We start from the raw sequence: 18,765 nt of genomic DNA on the forward strand, positions 1-18,765 counted from the left end.
CCATTCAAAAGGGGTCAGTTAGGCAGCACGGAGATTAGACAGCATAATGTAAAATTTTGGTTATTGTGGCACAGAGAGAAATGGGAATAGTCATCTTTTTTTTTTCTTTTTTGAGACGGAGTCTCGCTCTTTTGCCCAGGCTGGAGTGCAGTGGTGCGATCTCTGCTCACTGCAAGCTCCGCCTCCCCGGTTCACGCCATTCTCCTACCTCAGCCTCCTGAGTAGCTGGGATGACAGGCGCCCGCCACTGCGCCCAGCTAATTTTTTGTATTTTTAGTAGAGACGGGGTTTCACTGTGTTAGCCAGGATGGTCTCGATCTCCTGACCTCGTGATCCACCCGCCTCGGCCTCCCAAAGTGCTGGATTACAGGCATGAGCCACTGTGCCTGGCTGGGAATAGTCATCTTTTATACAGTGTTCATGATTAGTAAAAACTTCATAAATTAACCAGTATTCGAAAATTACCCAAAATAACCATTGCTTTTTGAGTTTTTAATAAACCAAAGAGAGGCAAATTTAAATAAAAATAGCAACTATTAAGTTTACTCTTCTTAATCAACTATAAAACTCAAAGTGAAGGCCAGGCATGGTGGCTCACGCCTGTAATCCCAGTACTTTGGGAGGCCGAGGTGGGCAGATCACGAGGTCAGGAGATCAAGACCATCCTGGCTAACATGGTGAAACCCCGTCTCTACTAAAAATACAAAAAAAGTTAGCCGGGTGTGGTGGCAGATGCCTGGAGTCCCAGCTACTCGGGAGGCTGAGGCAGGAGAATGGCATGAACCCAGGAGGCGGAGCTTGCAGTGAGCCGAGATCGCGTCACTGCACTCCAGCCTGAGTGACAGAGAGAGACTCCGTCTCAAAAAAAAAACAAAAACAAACAAACAAAACTCAAAGTGAATCCTTTCTTTGCCTAAAGTGGTATATGGCCTTAGTGTTCAGATATCTCTGTTTGGGGAGAATTGATAATCAAATGCCAGCAGGTCTTCAGTAGAGGCAGGAGTGACAGGAGTTAAAAAGCCACCTTGGCACCTGACCACGTGCTGCCCAAGAGCACATCTAAAATGGGAAAAAGGACAGAGATTTTTCCTGCATTTCATGACAAAGATCAGAGAAAGCAATGTGTTGTGTCTTATTTACATTGAGTCTCCTTTCCATATCAAGATGACTAAGAAAGAGTAACAAAGAAACCAGCTGCGGGGTCATCTGTCAAGGACAAGGTTAGTAAATCCAAGGCTTTAGAGAGCCAGGCCCTGCCTACTGTAGCACAAAGGCTGCTCTGAGCACCTGCTACGTGGTGGCAGAAGAGGCTTCAATATGGTCCTACAGCTTTTTATTTCACTTAGAAATGTGAAGGTTCAAATAATGATATATTATTCTGTGTAAAAAAAACCTCAAAAAACAGTAATATAATGCAGAATTATTTAAAATAGCCACATCAATAAAAAGGAAACTTGAAATTTCTCTTTGCAGAGAAGTAACGTACACACCCTGGTAGTCATAACACAGCTTCGTGACAGGTGATGGGAGCACACAGGTTTCCTGAGCCCATGCCCTGGTTGTGCAGGTGTCTGTGGGTGGGCAGCGTCCACCATGGCTACCTGGCCTGGCAGGAGGCTGCTCTGCTCACAGAATGAGTGAGCAAATACTCTTCTGATGGTGGGGGGAGGCCCTAGGAGGAATGCACCCCACGGGCTCAGAGTGCCTGCTGCACACGGAGAAAGGTGGCAGCACTGACTCTGCTATACAATTAGGTCACCCGAGGAGACAAACACCCACAGGTCCCCCTCATCAGATGCTGCATTTTGAGTTTGTTGTCCTTTCCCAGTTATTTCTCTCTCAACTGAGACCACGGCATGATCGGTGCATCCTGCACAAGAGTGGAATCAATGATTGGAAGCAAAGTGCTATCTAAGCGGTTAATTCTCAGAGAGCGCAACAGTTGAGGTGTCACCGTCAGAGATACAGAGAATGAAATAATCCCAGACCCAGCAGAAAGAGGCCAACCTTTGAGGATTTCCACCTGCTGGTAAAAGCTCTCTCACACAGATAATACATAGCCCCTGCTACCCCAAACATGGCTGCTTCAAAAGGATGAGAGCTGAGCAGAGAAGCTGTTTGTATGGTAGAAAAAAGTGGTCGAAAAGGCGTCCTTGGCCATACACCGGTTATCCTAGGAACCTGAACAACAGATAAGGGAAAAAGAAAATGGCAGGGGGAAAAGAAAAGGAGAAAATAATGCTGAACACAAGTGACCTACACATAGTGATTACAGATCACAAGAGGATAACAAAACAAAAAACACCATGAGGCTGGTACAGTCCGTGCCAACATCTGCATCCACATGTATAAATCAGTGATGAAACCACGAAGTCCTTCCTGGAGAATGTCAGCGTTCACACAGAAAGGATTTTTCTAGTTTAGGGTCCTGTGAACACTCTGAGTTTCCTCAATGGGGCTTGTTGTGACGAAAGACAGAGGCAACTCGTTACAGTGCCTGAGAAAGCATGGGGACATGTGCCAGGCAGCCACTTGCACCTGCCCCAGGAAGGTACTGCCAACACGAGATGCCTTTAGACTGGACAGGCACTTGCCCTCAGTTATTTGACCAAAAGATGAAAAAAATTACATTTTAAACATCACAAGAAAAGGGAGGGAGATACAATAAAAATAAAAATTATCAGCCGGGCGCAGTGGCTCACGCCTGTAATCCCAGCACTTTGAGAGGCCGAGGCGGGCAGATCACCTGAGGTCAGGAGTTCGAGATCAGCCTGACCAACATGGAGAAATCCCGTCTCTACTAAAAATACAAAATTAGCCAGGTGTGGTGGCACATGCCTATAATCCCAACTACTTGGGAGGCTGAGGCAGGAGAATCGCTTCAATCCGGGAGGCAGAGGTTGTGGTGAGCCGAGATTGAGCCATTGCACTCCAGCCTGGGCAACAAGAGCAAAACTCCATCTCAAAAAAAAAAAAATTATCAACAATAAAAACATTCCTGCCATTTTCAGTTGAGGAGTTACAAATACAAAATGATTCTTTGTTTTCTAAAATGCAGCTACATTTTAAAATTAATTACACTTATAAAAACAATACTTACCAAGCTATAGGGCATTACTACAAGGTATGATTTTATGGATTTCCCAAGATAAGCTATTAGCAAGGAAGATCATTTCATTTTGTCTCTGCTGGTGCTTGGAGGCCTGCATGGACTCTGCTCCCTGCCCTCAATCTGACCACTGTTGAGTGCTGACCAGAGCGGCTCTCCCACTGCCTGCTCACTGACATCTTCCTCAGTGATTGCAAGTTAGTTTATCTTGCTCTCCTTCCTGCTCCACAAAAAAAACAGTGCACAGCCTGACCTCGCAACACTAAGAGCTCTGCTTTAACACGAAACAGACACGGTCATGGGCCCTTGGGGTCAGCTGAAGATCTCAGCATAACTTCTATTATAAGCTGAAACTACTTTGTAGCTAAGCTGATAGTTCCTTTACATTGATAATTTTAAACTTTAAGTCTAACCTCAATAATGACATTGTATGATCACATAAAGGCCAGTTACAAGCTGAATGATAGACTGGCTTCTAGGAAAAGCTGAGTGAAGAAGAGAATACCCTAATGATTAGACTTATGAAAAAAACCACAAGTTCCCTCTTACCTATATACATGTATACGTGTGTGTGTGTGTATACAACCGGTGTATACACACACACACATATACATGTACACACACATACACATATGTGTGTATATATATTTTTAGAGACAGGGTCTTGCTGTGTCACCTACGCTGGAGTGGAGTGGCACATTCTTAGTTCACTGTGGCATCAAACTCCTAGGCTCAAGGGATCTTCCCTCTGCAGCATCCTGAGTAGCTGGGATTACGGGCATGGGCCACCACATCTAACTAAGTTATTCATTAAAAATTTTGTACAGACAGGCGTTTCTTAAGTTGCCCAGGCTGGTCTCAAACTTCTGGCCTCAGGCGATTCTCCTCCTTTGGCCTCCCAAAGTGCTGGGATTACAGGTGTGAACCACTGCGCCTGGCCCCTCTTACATATTTTAAAGTTGTGATAATAGCTGTATATTTTGGTAAAAGCAATAACTTACTCACATGAAAACAAATCTTTAGATTTTTAAGTTTGAATCTGTCTGGTCAGAATTCTGTTTTCTTGTTGGTAAGTCACTGACAAGGCTATATTTAATCGAATAGCTGTGTTTTGGTGATTATTCCAGAGCTAGAAGAATCCTATCAGGAATTGCCATAAAATCATTAGTTCTTTAATTGCACTGTTTTGGAATAGAGATGAATGACCAAATATTAACATTCTAAGCTCTGTTCAAAATCCCTGCCTTCACAATAACCGCATTATCTCCCATCTGTTATTACTTTAATTGAAACTCTAATAATAATCACAGCCTTAAAAAATGGACTTACGTATTCAATATATTCTATTATTTTTTATTCATGAATATTTGAAAACACATTAGATATTTGACTGTGGGTAGAATGTTAATTACAGCTGTGCGTCTTGCCTACAAATATTTCAGAAGCCAAGTGGGGCTACAAAAGAGTCTTTGGAGACCTCTGTTGGCTGGGAGATCTATTAATTCCTCCTGGCAGACCCTTGTGTGCTGCCCACTGTCCTGAGAAATGAGCACCCACTATAAGAACCTGCAAGTCTCTGGAAAACAGCAAAAACTGTTAACCAGTTCAACCAAAATAACACCACTGGCCCCAAATATCACAAAACATACTAGAAAACAATGTACAGTAGTTGTTAATGGATCAAAATTCTCCCTCACCTTGTACTTCTGCCTCAATAAGATCACCTACTGTAGTCATTTTGCTAAGAGTTTTTTTGGTCAATTTTTAACAATTTTTAAATAGATTAATAGCCTTTGAAAGAAAGAAAGCATTTCTTTAATAATAATCCATACTTTCAACCATTGATAAATTTTCTGGAAAAAAAAAAAGAGCTCAAAATGAACAAACACTGGTCAAGTTTCGTTTAAGTTATGGATAGAGTTTGGAGAAGGTGTCACTCTGTTGCCCAGGCTAGAGTGCAGTGGTGTAGTCATAGCTCACTGCAGCCTTAACCTCCTGGGCACAAGTGATCCTCTCACCTCATCCTCTTAAGCAGCTGGGGCCACAGGTGTGCACTACCACACCTGGCTAATTATTATTATTATTTTTTTTGCAGAGACGGGATCTCACAATGTTGCTCAGGCTGGTCTTGAACTCCTGGAGTCAAGAAATCCTCCCACCTTGGCCTCCCAAAGTGTTAGGATTATAGGCACGAGCCACCACGCTGGCTGTTTGTTTCCTTTAGCTATTAAGTAAGTTATTCAAAGTTCATTCTAACTTTTGCAAGTTTTTTTCTCCTTATCATCTTCATAAGAAAGCTAATGATTCTAGGTATTCTAGCTGGTCCCTAAGTTACTACGAAGTCTTTCCTGTACTTACAAGAGAGCGGGAACTCTGCCTGGAAGGCGGCAGGAACTGCCTCACGTTAGTAGGCGTTTCCTTTTCAATGGAATGTCGTCTCTGGGGCGGCTGCCGTCTCTCTGGCTGGGGTGTTGATGATATGGGCAGGAATTTTGGAGGCTCTAAAGATTGAACCAAATGAAATAAAACTTACTGTGAATTTTCTAACACAAAACCTTTTGACATTTGTGACAAACACTGTAATTCAAATATGAATTATTTATTTCATTGGAGAGATATTTTAAGATGGTAATGGTAATCCTTAGGAGTAGACTCTGAGGGCTGTTACAGAAGAATCTTTGCAAAGTAAACTTGCTACAGAAATAGCAAGAAAAAAGGAAAAATGTTAGGTGTAGCCAGAAAGATTCCCAAATCATATGAAAATTCTCAAATGTACCCTCTTTTTACATTCTCCTTTTTAAAGATAAAATAAGGAAAATCCTTCTTTCTACATGTTTACCAAGACATTTTGTCCTTAGGTTTAAATTAAACTGTATTTAAACTGCAAAAAGTAAGCTTCAGCTTTGATGTTAATATTGTACCATTGTCCTTCTCTGCCTGGTAATATTTTAAGACTGTTTAAAAGGAGAATGCTTTAGTGTCTGAATGGTTCTGGATTCACATTTTGAAAACATAAGGAGAACATTAGAAATAAATTATGGTGCCAGAGTTTTATTTAGTGCTTCCTCCTACTCTACCTACAGAGTAGAGCTGCTTCAATATAGGGGGTGTGGAAAGTGAGAGTCAACACAAAGTTACATATGATCCATCTATTTAGACTGTTCCACCATGAGAAACCACTAAAGGAAAACACAGATATAATTTACACAGTCAAGAAAAGATACAGAAATCCATTATGTGATTCAACTGGGTCCCTATAATATTTAATAGGCCTGGCCAAATACCAATTGTGGATAACTAGTCAGTACCTACTGTTTTTGATATAATCTGTGTAAATAATAAAAACACTACTTAAAGAATTTTTGTGTATGAGAAATCAAGCCAATATATAATTTTTAATACTTCATAATGTTCTTGTAAATGAAAAGGATTATTAAAAGCCTTTAGAAATCCCTTAACTTTAGATATCTGTGTTCAGAATCTATCTCCTGAAGAGTTATAAAGGTGTTTTCACTATCTACACAGGTTTTTGGAGATGGGTGTGTGTTGGTGGCAGGTGGAGTGATAATAAATATGGTTGTGTTGGGCTTCTGGTTTAAATTTAGCCAAGGAGGTAATCTATCTAAAACAAAACGAAACAGAACACTACACACAAAACTGATTTATACTATTTCCCATGACTATTGTTCACAAACACACATGTGCCTGCTCTGTCATAAGACCCCGAGGCCTGGTATGATGCCACCCTTGGAAAATAAGTATTTCATCTCCCGATCAGTGAAATGCCTGAGTTTGTTCTTTCTACCCCAAATGATCACAGGGCGCTCTGGGATCTTTGCTCTAGGTCAAGTGTGTTTTGTAGTAAGACATCCGACTATAGTTCTTAGCACCGCAACTACTCACTCTTCCTTGTGGACACGGCCTCCAGGACTGGCTCTTCAGGGAAAGAGGGAGACACGCTGCTGCTGCTGGTCGACTTGTGCAGCGTTTCTTCCTGAGCAAAGTACAGGTGGAGAAATCCACTTCTTAGACATTTGTGCTCTAGTGCTACTTAATAACATTTTATTATTAAACAGTTATTTTAACATGAGGCACCAAAGTATGTCAAAGGTTCAAGGCAAGCAGAAGACAAACTAGAACGGGTTTCAAACAAGACAGGTCTGGGTTTGTGCCTTGGCTCTGCCCTGATTAGAGTGATGTGAAACTGAGCATGCTTCTTTCTGTTTTTTGGAGATAGGGTCTCACTCTGTTGCTCTGGCTGCAGTGCAGTGGTGTGATCTTGGCTCACTGAAGCTTCTACCTTCTGGGCCCAAGTGATCCTCCCACCTCAGACTCCAGTAGCCAGGATCACAGGTGTGCACTTCCACACCCAGCTAATTTTTAAATTTTTTGTAGAGACAGGGTCTTCCTATGTTGCCCAGCTGCCCTTGAGCTCAAGCGATCCTCCCACCTGAGCCTCTCAAAGTGCTGGGGTAACAAGTGTGAGCTGCTGCACCTGGCCTGAGCATGTTTCTTATCTTAGTTTCCTCATTGTGAAAGAGGGTATTTAATATCACTTTTTCCATAGGGTTATTGGAAAGATTAAATGAGGTAATGCATTCAAAATGCTTAACACATTACCTGGCACACAATAAAAACAGTGGTTAATATTATTAGGGAAACATTTAATACATTTATAAAAGTAATACATTGTGAGCCCCATGGGAGCAGATGCTGGGTCTGTCTTGTTCACTGATGTATGTCCAGTACCAAACCCATCACTTAGTAAGTAATGAGTGTTTGTTGAGTGAATGGATGAAAAAATAAACATTTCATGAAATGTCATATGAGTCTAGAAAAATGTCTACATTGTGGGCCAGGTACAGTGGCTCGCACCTATAATCCCAGCACTTTGGGAGGCCAAGACGGGCAGATCACGAGGTCAGGAGTTTGAGATCAGCCTGGCCAGCATGGTGAAACCTCATCTCTACTAAAAATATAAAAATGAGCCAGGCGTGGTGGCACGCACCTGAGGTCCCAGCTACTTGGGAGGCTGAGGCAGGAGAATCGCTTGACCCGGGGAGGCAGCGGTTGTAGTGAGCTGAGATCGTGCCACTGCACTCCAGCCTGGGTAACAGAGTGATACTCCGTCTCAGAAAAAAAAAAAAAGAAAAAGAAAAAGAAAAATGTCTACATCGTGCCAAATAAAATTAAAATTCTTATTACCAGTGAGAAGAGGTCCTAACTTGTTTTAGACTAAACAAAAATAAAGTATAATATTTATTCCTGAAATATTTACTAAATACTATGTGAGATAAACATTTACTTGTAATTTCTAGTTAGTATCTACAGATATATATATATTTTTGAGACGGAGTCTCACTCTGTTGCCCAGGCTGGAGTTCAGTGGCACAATCTCAGCTCACTGCAACCTCCACCTCCCGGGTTCAAGCGATTCTCCTGCCTCAGCCTCCTGAGTAACTGGAATTATAGGTGAGTGCCACCACGCCTGGCTAATTTTTGTATTTTTTTGTGTGTGTAGAGATGGCGTTTCACCATGTTGGTCAGGCTGGTCTTGAACTCCTGACCTCATGATCCGCCCACCTCGGCCTCTCAAAGTGCTGGGATTACAGGCATGAGCCACCACACCCAGCCTACAGACATTTTTAAATACAAAAGGAAGAAAATTAGGCAAATATATTCACTCAAGACTACGTGAGATAGTGAAAATTTTTTTGATGTTCTTAGCTAAAATGACTTAAAATTTTTTAATTTAAAAAATTTTTGTTTTGGCCGGGCGCGGTGGCTCACGCTTGTAATCCCAGCACTTTGGGAGGCCGAGGCGGGTGGATCACGAGGTCAGGAGATCGAGACCACGGTGAAACCCCGTCTCTACTAAAAAATACAAAAAATTAGCCGGGCGTGGTGGCGGGCGCCTGTAGTCCCAGCTACTCGGAGAGGCTGAGGCAGGAGAATGGCGTGAACCCGGGAGGCGGAGCTTGCAGTGAGCCGAGATTGAGCCACTGCACTCCAGCCTGGGCGACAGAGCGATACTCCGTCTCAAAAAAAAAAAAAAAAAAAAATTTTTGTTTTATTTTTAAGTTCTGGGATACATGTGCAGGATGTGCGGGTTTGTTACATAGGTAAACGTGTGCCATGGTGGTTTGCTGCACCCATCAACCCATCACATAGGTATTAAGCCCAGCATAAAGTAACTTTTAAGAATTCACTGTTCACCAAAAACTGGCCTCACCTAAAACCTACTGCTGAAATCATTAGTTTCAAGTAAGCTACAATACAAAGTGTCTGGTCAAAGAAAAGGGGAAAAAAAAGGCCATGTAAACCACATAGTTCAAACAAAAAAGGGTGGGCTGGGCGAGGCTGGGCACCCAGGCTGGGCGAGGTGGCTCACGCCTGTAATCCCAGCACTTTGGGAGGCCAAGGCAGGCAGATGACTTGAGGTCAGGGGCTTGAGACCAGCCTGGCCAACATGGTGAAATCCTCTCTCTACTAAAAATACCAAAATTAGCTGGATGATGGCAGGCGCCCGTAATCCCAGCTACTTGGGAGGCTGAGGCATGAGAATCACTTGAACCCGGGAGGCGGAGGTTGCAGTGAGCCAGGATCGCGCCACTGCACTCCAGCCTGGACGACAGAGCGAGACTCTGTCTCAAAAAACAAAAACCAAAAAAACCAAAAAAGGTTTAAACAGTGACCTCCACACTTTTGGGACTTATCATGAAGACCAAATCAAGCACTGTAAGCAAAGCCTCTATCCCAGATACGATGTAGGTCAGTCATACTAATCTCCAAAAAACCTAGCATGCAATTAGAACAATCTTTTTCTGTTTACAGAAGGTCAGAAAGAGATAAAAGCAGAGAGTATCTCTTAGGAAAAGGAACAAAGGAGTCATATACAGTACTTCCCAGGTAATTATCTGCTGAGGAGTCATACACAATACTTCCCAAATAATTATCTGCTACCCTGATTAAAACAGCAGAAACCATCTCTGTGCCTCACACACTTCAGCTCACCTTCGCTAGAAATATTTTTAAAGTCGGCTGGGCGCAGTGGCTCACGCCTGTAATCCCAGCACTTTGGGAGGCTGAGGTGGGCGGATCACGAGGTCAGGAGTTGGAGACCAGCCTGACCAACATGGAGAAACTGTGTCTCTACTAAAAATACAAAATAAGCTGGGTGTGGTGGCACACGCCAGTAATCCCAGCTACTCGGGAGGCTGAGGCAGGAGAATCACTTGAACCCGGGAGGTGGAGGTTGTGGTGAGCTGAGATCATGAAACTGCCACTGCACTCCAGCCTGGTCAGGAAGAGTGAAACTCCATCTCAAAAGGAAAAAAAAAAAAGAAATATTTTTAAAGTCTAATTTTATACGTTGTTACCTTTGTTAGTGTTAAGGGAGAATTAGATCATGTTTATTTACTCCAGGGTGGAAACCAGTTAGAGTTAAATTCTGTATAATGAAAATGTCATACTTAATTCTGTAAGAAAACTATCTCTGAGAAAAAGTGGCCTATAAATAAGTAAATCGGTCAGAATGAAGTCTTTTATAAGCAAATTAAAAAGATCAATAATTTTATGACCACAAATGTTAAAATTCTAAAGAAAACTGAAAACATGAGAAAGCATAATAATCTGTATCTGAAGAGGTGGAGCCGGAGCACACTACTGCAGTCCAGCACTGGCCACACTTCCACTCAGCTCAAAGAATGGCAACATCTAGCCATACATGCGATGTGGTCCTCTCATGTTTCCTTTATATTTCATGTCCTTTTTACGTACATATTGAGCTCCAAAACATGGAGAGCAGTGGAGGGAAGCTTGGCTGGAAGGGGCTCTTTTCTCTCATTCAGACTTTATTCTCAGTGAAGTCCTACGAAATCTCAAAGTTGGATTTTTCCACCACTGCATCTGATCTTTAAAATGACTACTCAATGTTTGATGGTCCTGAAAATCCTTTGAAGAAACAAAGCAACTTAATCAAGAGGCTTCACTATGCCCAAATGAGCCAGTTCCACTCTAATCAGTCAGAAGAACCTGGGTGCATAACTCAGCATTTCTCAGAATCTTTTTTATCTAGAAAATGTGGTTGGGTGAAATATTCTTTATAGTCCTCTCCAGGTCAAAAATGTAAATCAAAACTAAGTGTCTTTCCTGCCAGGCACAGTAGTTCGCCCCTGCATTCCCAGCACTTTGGGAGGCTGAGGCCAGAGGATCGCTTAAGCCCAGGAGTTTGACACTAGCCTAAGCAACAAGGTGAGAGTTCGTCTCTACAAAAAATAATAATAAAACAATAGCCAGGTGTGGTGGTGCACACCTATGGTCCTAGCTACTTGGGAGGCTGAGACAGGAGATCCCCTGAGACCAAGAGGTCGAGGCTGCAATGAGCTGTGTTCGCACCACTGCGCTGTGGCCTGAGTGACAGAGCGAGACCCTGTCTCGAAAATAAAAGTCTAAGAAAGTCTTTCCTGAATCTCCCTTTTAAAGTAACACTAAAAATTTGCAGATATAGTTCTAGGGAAATTAACATTTCAGTTTAGGTGAATTTAAAGGTAACATTTTGATTTTTAAAATCTTTTTATCTATTATTATTATTTTGAGACCAAGTCTTGCTCATTCACCCAGGCTGGAGTGCAGTGGTGTGATGTCAGATCACTGCAATTTCCGCCTCTTGGGTTCAAGCGATTCTCCTGCCTCAGCCTCCCAAGTAGCTGGGATTATTGGCAAGCGTCACCATGCCTGGCTAATTTATATATATATTTTTAGTAAAGATGGGGTTTTGCCATGTTGGCCAGCCTGTTCTCAAACTCCTGACCTCAAGTGATCCTCCTGCCTTGGACTCCCAAAGTGCTGGGATTACAGATGTGAGTCACTATGCCCAGCCACATTCTGATTTTTTAAAATCCTAATAATGCTGAATACTTTTATTTCATGCTTACTCTTTATATATATAAATTATATATACTATAGTATATATATTATATACTACATATATAATATATATACTATAGTATATATTCTATGGTATATATAATATATATTCTATAGTATATATTCTATAGTATATATACTACAGTATATATAATATATATTCTATAGTATATATACTATAGTATATATAATATATATTCTATAGTATATATTATATATTATATATAGTATATATAATATATTGTATATATAGTATATAGAATATATATTATATAGTATATATAGTATATGATATATATTATATAGTATATATTTGTATATTGTATATATTTATATATAGTATATATAATATACATTATATAGTATATGTTATTTATATATAATATAATATAATTATATATACACACATACACACTTTACGAGATCTCATGAGACTCTTATAGATGCAACTGAGGCAAAAGTAAGCACATTTGGAGTACTAGATTTTGGCACTCACAGGGTGCATTCTCTATTTAAAAAGCATATACTCAAGATTTAAAAATAACACAAGAAAACCACATAATATATTCAGTTTTTATGTTCATTAATTAACTAGTTAATTAGAGACAGGTTCTCACTCTGTTGCCCAGGCTGGAGTGCAGTTGTGCAATCATGGCTCACTGCAGCCTTGACCTCCAGGGCTCAAGTGATCTTCCCATCTTCACCTTCCAAGTAGCTGGGACTACAGACATGTACCACCATGCCCAGCTAACTTTTAAAAAACATTTGTTGTAGAGACAGGGTCTTGCTATGTTGCCCAGGCTGGTTTCAAACTCCTTAGCCTCAAGTGATCCTCCTGCCTTGGCCTCCAAAAGTACTAGGATTACAGACATAATCCTATACTGGCCACCATGTGTGGCCAGTATATTAATTTTTTAAAAATGCTTTTGCAAAAATGAAATAACTAAGGTTTGACATTAGAATCTGATGTACGTTGATTACATGTACCAATGCACATACAATATACTGAAATGTTACAGATATAAAGAATTGTTTTAAATTTTACTTTGCTGCCCCAGAAGTGTTAATGGCCCACTGTCCCTGAATACCCACAACAGGCAGCTGCACACAATTTTCTGATTGCTTAAAACGAATCTTCTCCAGGATTAGTTCTTGCCCCAGAGGAATCACACTAACCTCTGCTAGCCTATCTTGGGTAACTTAGACACTCAGAAGGAGAGCCAGGGAACTTTTAACAGTCAGATCTCCTGAGAGAAGGGTGTGTGAGTACACACGTGTGCGCATATGTGTGGGTACACGCATGTGTGTGTACAGACTCCTGTTTGCTGCGTATCCTCTCGTGTCTATTCCAACTGCCTAATCACTTTTTGCTTATCTGGGGAATTCTGATGGGTCTCTGACATTTCTAGAACATCAGTCTCTTCTACTGCCTGGCCTGCTTCCCAAAATCTGCTTGTGTTTTTCGTCTGATCTCAGAGGCTGGCTGATCCTCACTGAGTTAGGGCTTCTCTAGCTCAGAACCATGGCTGCAGGAAAGCCTCCCGCACTGCTGCTTTGCTCCAGGGCCCACTGGTGCCGAATACTGCCAGAGTATAGTTTCAGGGGCCAGTCTGGGCACGTAACTCACTTAACAGGAATGGAAATCTTCCTCCTCCTGAAAAGAGGTTCAAGGAGGGCTCAGACACAGCTCCTTTGCTTAGCTTTCCTACTGGAAGCTTTGATATGGCTACAATCAAAACTCATCTTTCAGTAAAAAAAAAAAAAGTTACCAAGATAGGCTTGCAAAGGTTATTAAAGATAACAAGAGACACTGAAGTTAGGTTTCCAGGAACTGAAAAAAAGAGTGATGGAAAGAAGGTCTGGGTGTGGGGGGTCTAATTTTATAGGGGATCTGTGACTAAAACACTGTATGGCTTTTCTAACTCAGTTTCTACCTGGCTAGGGGCTCAGTTTTCTCAATGAAAAGTAATGATGCTGGACAAAATTTCTAAGGCCCCTTCCAGTTAAAAAAATACTGGTTTCTTTTATTTTTTTTTTTTTTTGGACACTAGAGTCTTGCTCTTCAAGAGATTCTCATGTCTCAGCCTCCCAAAGAGCTGGGATTACAACCATGCACCACCACGCCTAGCTAATTTTTGTATTTTTAGTAGAGACGGGGTTTCACTATGTTGGCCAGGCTGGTCTTGAACTTCTGGCCTTAAGTGATCTGTCCGCTCGGCCTCCCAGTGCTGGGATTACAGGTGTGAGCCACCAAGCCCAGCCTTTGTTCTTTTCTTTAATTCAGGCATTCTCATGTACCGTGAGAATACTAGCAAGTTCATGAGATACATGGACTTCAGAGTTAGACAGACTTGGGTTTCAAATCTAACTTTAGCATTTACTAACTCTTTGAACTTAGGCAACAATTTCATGTGCCTGTTCTCTTATCTTCTTCTTTTTTTGGAGAGAGTCTTGCTCTGTCACCCCTGTTGGAGTGCAGTGACACAATCTTGGCTCACTGCAACCTCCACCTCTGGAGTTCAAGTGATTCCCATGCCTCAGCCTCCCGAGTAGCTGGGATTACAGGTGTGCACCACCACACCGGGCTAATTTTTTTCTTTTTAGTAGAGATGGGGTTTTGCCATGTTGGCCAGGCTGGTCTTGAACGCCTGACCTCAAGTGATCTGCCCGCCTTGGCCTCCCAAAGTGCTGGGATTATAGGTGGGAGCCATCATGCATGGCCAGTTTTCTTGTATTTTATACAAGGATCATAGCTGCTATCTATGGTCTTTGTGAAGACAAACTGATTTATATCTAAAGTCTAACAGAGGCTGGGCATGGTGGCTCATGCCTGTAATCCTAGCACTTTAGGAGGCTGAGGCGAGAGGAATGCTTGAGACTGGGAGTTCAAGACCCCTGTCTCTATAAAAAAATAAAAACAAACAACTAAAAACCCCAGCAACAATGAAAGTCTAACACAGAGTTAGCTCAATACAAAATAACCATTAGAGTGACACCATGCCCAGTGTTTTTTTTTTGTTTTGTTTTGTTTTTGAGACAGGGTCTTACTCCACCACCCAGGCTGGAGTGTAGTGGTACAATCACAGCTCACTGCAGCCTTGACCTCCTGGGCTTAGGTGATCCTCCCACCTCAGCCTCCCAAGTAGCTGCGATTACAGGGATGTGCCACCATGCCAGACTAAGTTCTTGTATTTTTAGTAAAAGTGGGGTTTTGCCATGTTGCCCAGGCTGGTCTTGAACTCCTGGGCTCAAGTGATCCGCCTGCCTCAGCCTCTCAAAGTGCTGGAATTACAGGTGTGAGTCACTGTGGTTGGTCTTTTTTTTGGGGGGGACTTGCTCTGTCACCCAGGCTGGAGTGCAGTGGCAATGATTATAGCTCACCAGCCTTGAACTCCTGGGCTCAAGTGATCCTCCTGTCTCAGCCTTCCAATAGCTAGGACTACAGATGGGCACCAAATGAAGTCTCACTCTGTCGCCCAGGCTGCAGTGCAGTGGCGTGACCTTGGCTCACTGCAACCTCTACCTCCCAGGTTCAAGCAATTCTCCTGCCTCAGTCTCCCAAGTAGCTGGGATTACAGGCATGCACCACAAAGCCTGGCTATTTTTTGTATTTTTAGTAGAGATGGGGTTTTGCCATGTTGGCCAGGCTGGTCTTGAACCCCTGAACTCAAGTGATCCACTCACCTTGGCCTCCCAAAGTACTGGGATTACAGGCGTGAGCCACCATGCCCAGCCAAATTTTTTTGTAGAGATGGGGGTCTTGCTATGTTGCTCAGGCTGGCCTCAAACTCCTGATCTCGAGCTATCTGACTGGCTTGGCCTCCCAGAGTGCTGGGATTATAGCTGTGAGCCAACCACCTGGCTCATTATAGCTTTCTTTAAGGCACTTAGCAATATGTATCAAAAGCTACACAAATGTGCATTCTTTCACCCAGAAAATTCAGTTCTGGCAAAAAAAAAAAATTGAGAAAGAAACAAAAGCAAAAATATAACAATGTTCACATAGTGTTGCTCTTAATAATGGTAGAAAACTGGAAAATGAAAGCAAAAACATAATGTTCACAATAGTGTTGCTCTTTATAATGGTAGAAAACTGGAAACACCCTAAATGTTAAAAAATAGAGGACTGAGTAAATAAAATACAGTAGGTTATTACTGTGGAACACCACACAGCTATCAGGCATCATGTTGGAAAAGGACATTTAATCAAATAGAAATTGCTCATATTTTGTTAATTAAAAAGCAAGTCAGTGTCTTTGTTCTTAAAAGAATTAAGGAGTTTTTTCTTTTTATATAGAACAGTTGAGTTTGTAATAGATAATGTAAATAATTAACATCATTCTAATTTCATGAGTATTTGATCTACAATTATATATTAACTGATTACAAAGAAATTCAGAACTAAATAAGGGTTATTTAAGCAGTAAACTGTTCTGTGTGATAATTTGGACCCACATTTAAGTTAACCCCCAAAGACAGCAATGGGTGGTAAGAAATTTCTGGTGGATAATGTCATCAAATGAAAACTCTGCAGGGGAGCACAGGTGATATCGTGGAATGGTAGAAGGTATCTCTTAAAAGAATATGGAGCTTCTATGGAAAAGGAGATTAAATAAGATCACGTATATATACAGTTTACCATATAGTAGGTATTATGGTGGCTAGAAAGCATTTATTAAAATGTAAAACAAACAAACCAAAAAAACCCCACAAAAACCAAAAACATTGCTAGAATGAGTCCTGATAAGTTAACAGGTGAAATTTACATACACGTGACAGCCTTTCCTATATCAAGAGTGAATAAAGTGTTCAGTTTACAGTTGGAAGTGTCACTGCTTCTCTTCAAGGGGAAATTCTGGTGTCTCCTTCAATTGTTTTGTGGGCTTCATTACAGAGGGTGGGCAAAGAGGCTCATGCAAGGGGCAGCAGAGGCAAGTGGACTCCACTACTGAGTTCAGTGCCAGCTGGGTACTGACTCAGCAGTGGGCCACTCCCTCTTGGAATGGAAAAGAAATTTCACATTGCTCTATGAAGCCTTCAGGAGGCCCTGAAGGATGGGAAGGGTGGGGGGTGGTGGGTGGGGAAGGTCTAGTCCCCATCTCCATTTCTAGCTAATTGACACTGTACTTCTGTGTAAGTCTGGTATGAAGAAAAAGTTTTGGCACTTAAAAACATGTTTGGGCCCAGGTGCAGCGGCCTCACTTTGGGAGGCCGAGGTGGGCAGTTCACCTGAGGTCAGAAGTTCGAGACCAGTCCGGCCAACATGGTGAAAACCTGTCTCTACTAATAATACAAAAATTAGCCGAGTGTGGTGGTGGGCACCTGTAATCCCAGCTACTCGGGAGGCTGAAGCAGAATTGCTTGAACCCGGGAGGCGGAGGATGCACTGAGCCGAGGTCGCTCCGCTGTGTTCCAGCCTTGGCGATGGAGTGAGGCTCCATCTCAAAAAGACCCCCCAAAAAACATGTTTGGAAGCCAGCCATTAAATTTGAGGAAGAGAGGGAAAATGGGGAAGTAGGTTATACAACTGAGAGGCAGGAAGAAAAAGAATAAAGTCAACCTTTTTGAGACTGCCCTTTATTTGTTCTCTACTGTCTACAGCCCTGAGTCTTCACTTGGTCTTTGCTCATGGTGCAACGTCAGCCAGGAATTCACTAGACAAGTCAGCAGAGTCACTAGATGCCCGACATGCAGTAAGGAGCAGAGGTTTGAGTAAGACTGCATTTCTGCTCTTGGGAAGGCACGGGAGAAATACATCAACATGCTGTGGCACAGCCTGGCTCAAATCCCACAACAAAATGGAAAGCCCTCTGCCATCTTTTATACTCATTCTAAAACCTAAGTCCTACTACTCTTCCATGTGGCTTCTCCAGCCTTTTCAGTCCCTGTGGTCTTTACTCACTCGCTGAACTGACCTCTGCCGTCTCTGGACTTCTGTAGTGTCCAGTCACATTCTACATACCCTAAGACAGTGTCTGGAAGACACTGTGCTCACTAAGCACTTGGAATGATTCTTAGGTATGTTTTTTATATTCTATTTAAATTATAAACAAGAGGAGGGCAGAGACCATCGTATTTCTCTCTCCACCTTTACTACTTACTGAAGGTATTCAATAAATATTTGACTGGAAAAAATGCAGTGGTACTGGAAAAAAAAAAAAAGAAGTTGGTGAAAAGAATAGAAGAGTTTAAAAATGCACTAAAAAGTAAGGAACAAAAAATTACTATAAAATGTGAATGAAAAAAAAACCCTGTAATGTGATATGGGGTGTATTTAACAGTCTCCGTATTTGTGGCCATCTGTAAGACAGCAAATATGACCAGAGGTAAGTCAATCTTGGTTTAGGAATAGATAGAATTCCTCAACATCTTTTCCAGTTTCATGCTTCTGGAGCAAAACTACCATGTTTTGGAACTGGAAGAGACCTAGAGATCACAGAATCAGCTCCTCTCATCAAAGGGAGAATATGCTGATGGCTGGCAAGATCAAGTGTCCATTCCAGCACCCAGTCCATATACCCTGAGCGGGCCTAGGGCAGGTGCCACATGGAGAACTGTCTTTACTAATTCACACTGTAAGGAAACACAGTTTGAGTTTCCAGGTGTTCATTCACGCCTATATAAATGTCCGTTCATTAAATGGCTTTAGCACAGAGCTTCTTCTGAGCTGGCTTTAACCAGTTGATGATCTGAAATTAGCTAATGTTAATAGAGTGTTTTAGAATAAA

At 41.9% G+C, this 18,765-nt stretch overlaps 1 protein-coding gene across 4 annotated transcripts in view; it reads right to left on the minus strand.

Moving 5' to 3' along the window:
- The window catches only part of SPIRE1 (spire type actin nucleation factor 1), a 222,721-nt gene that overhangs the window by 11,256 nt on the left and 192,700 nt on the right, over positions 1-18,765 (minus strand). For 2 of the 4 annotated variants that reach the window (XM_030810794.1, XM_030810792.1), the window contains 3 exons: positions 7,013-7,103; positions 5,468-5,610; positions 2,008-2,181 (listed from right to left, as the gene is read on the minus strand). In XM_030810794.1, the coding sequence (XP_030666654.1) occupies positions 2,008-2,181; positions 5,468-5,610; positions 7,013-7,103 (408 nt within the window). The remainder of the gene's footprint in view (positions 1-2,007; positions 2,182-5,467; positions 5,611-7,012; positions 7,104-18,765) is intronic. The other 2 variants (XM_030810796.1, XM_030810795.1) reach the window with 1 other exon arrangement.

The sequence above is a fragment of the Nomascus leucogenys genome, chromosome 4 (assembly GCF_006542625.1).
Source record: "Nomascus leucogenys isolate Asia chromosome 4, Asia_NLE_v1, whole genome shotgun sequence".
In the NCBI taxonomy this organism is placed as follows: Eukaryota; Metazoa; Chordata; class Mammalia; order Primates; family Hylobatidae; genus Nomascus; species Nomascus leucogenys.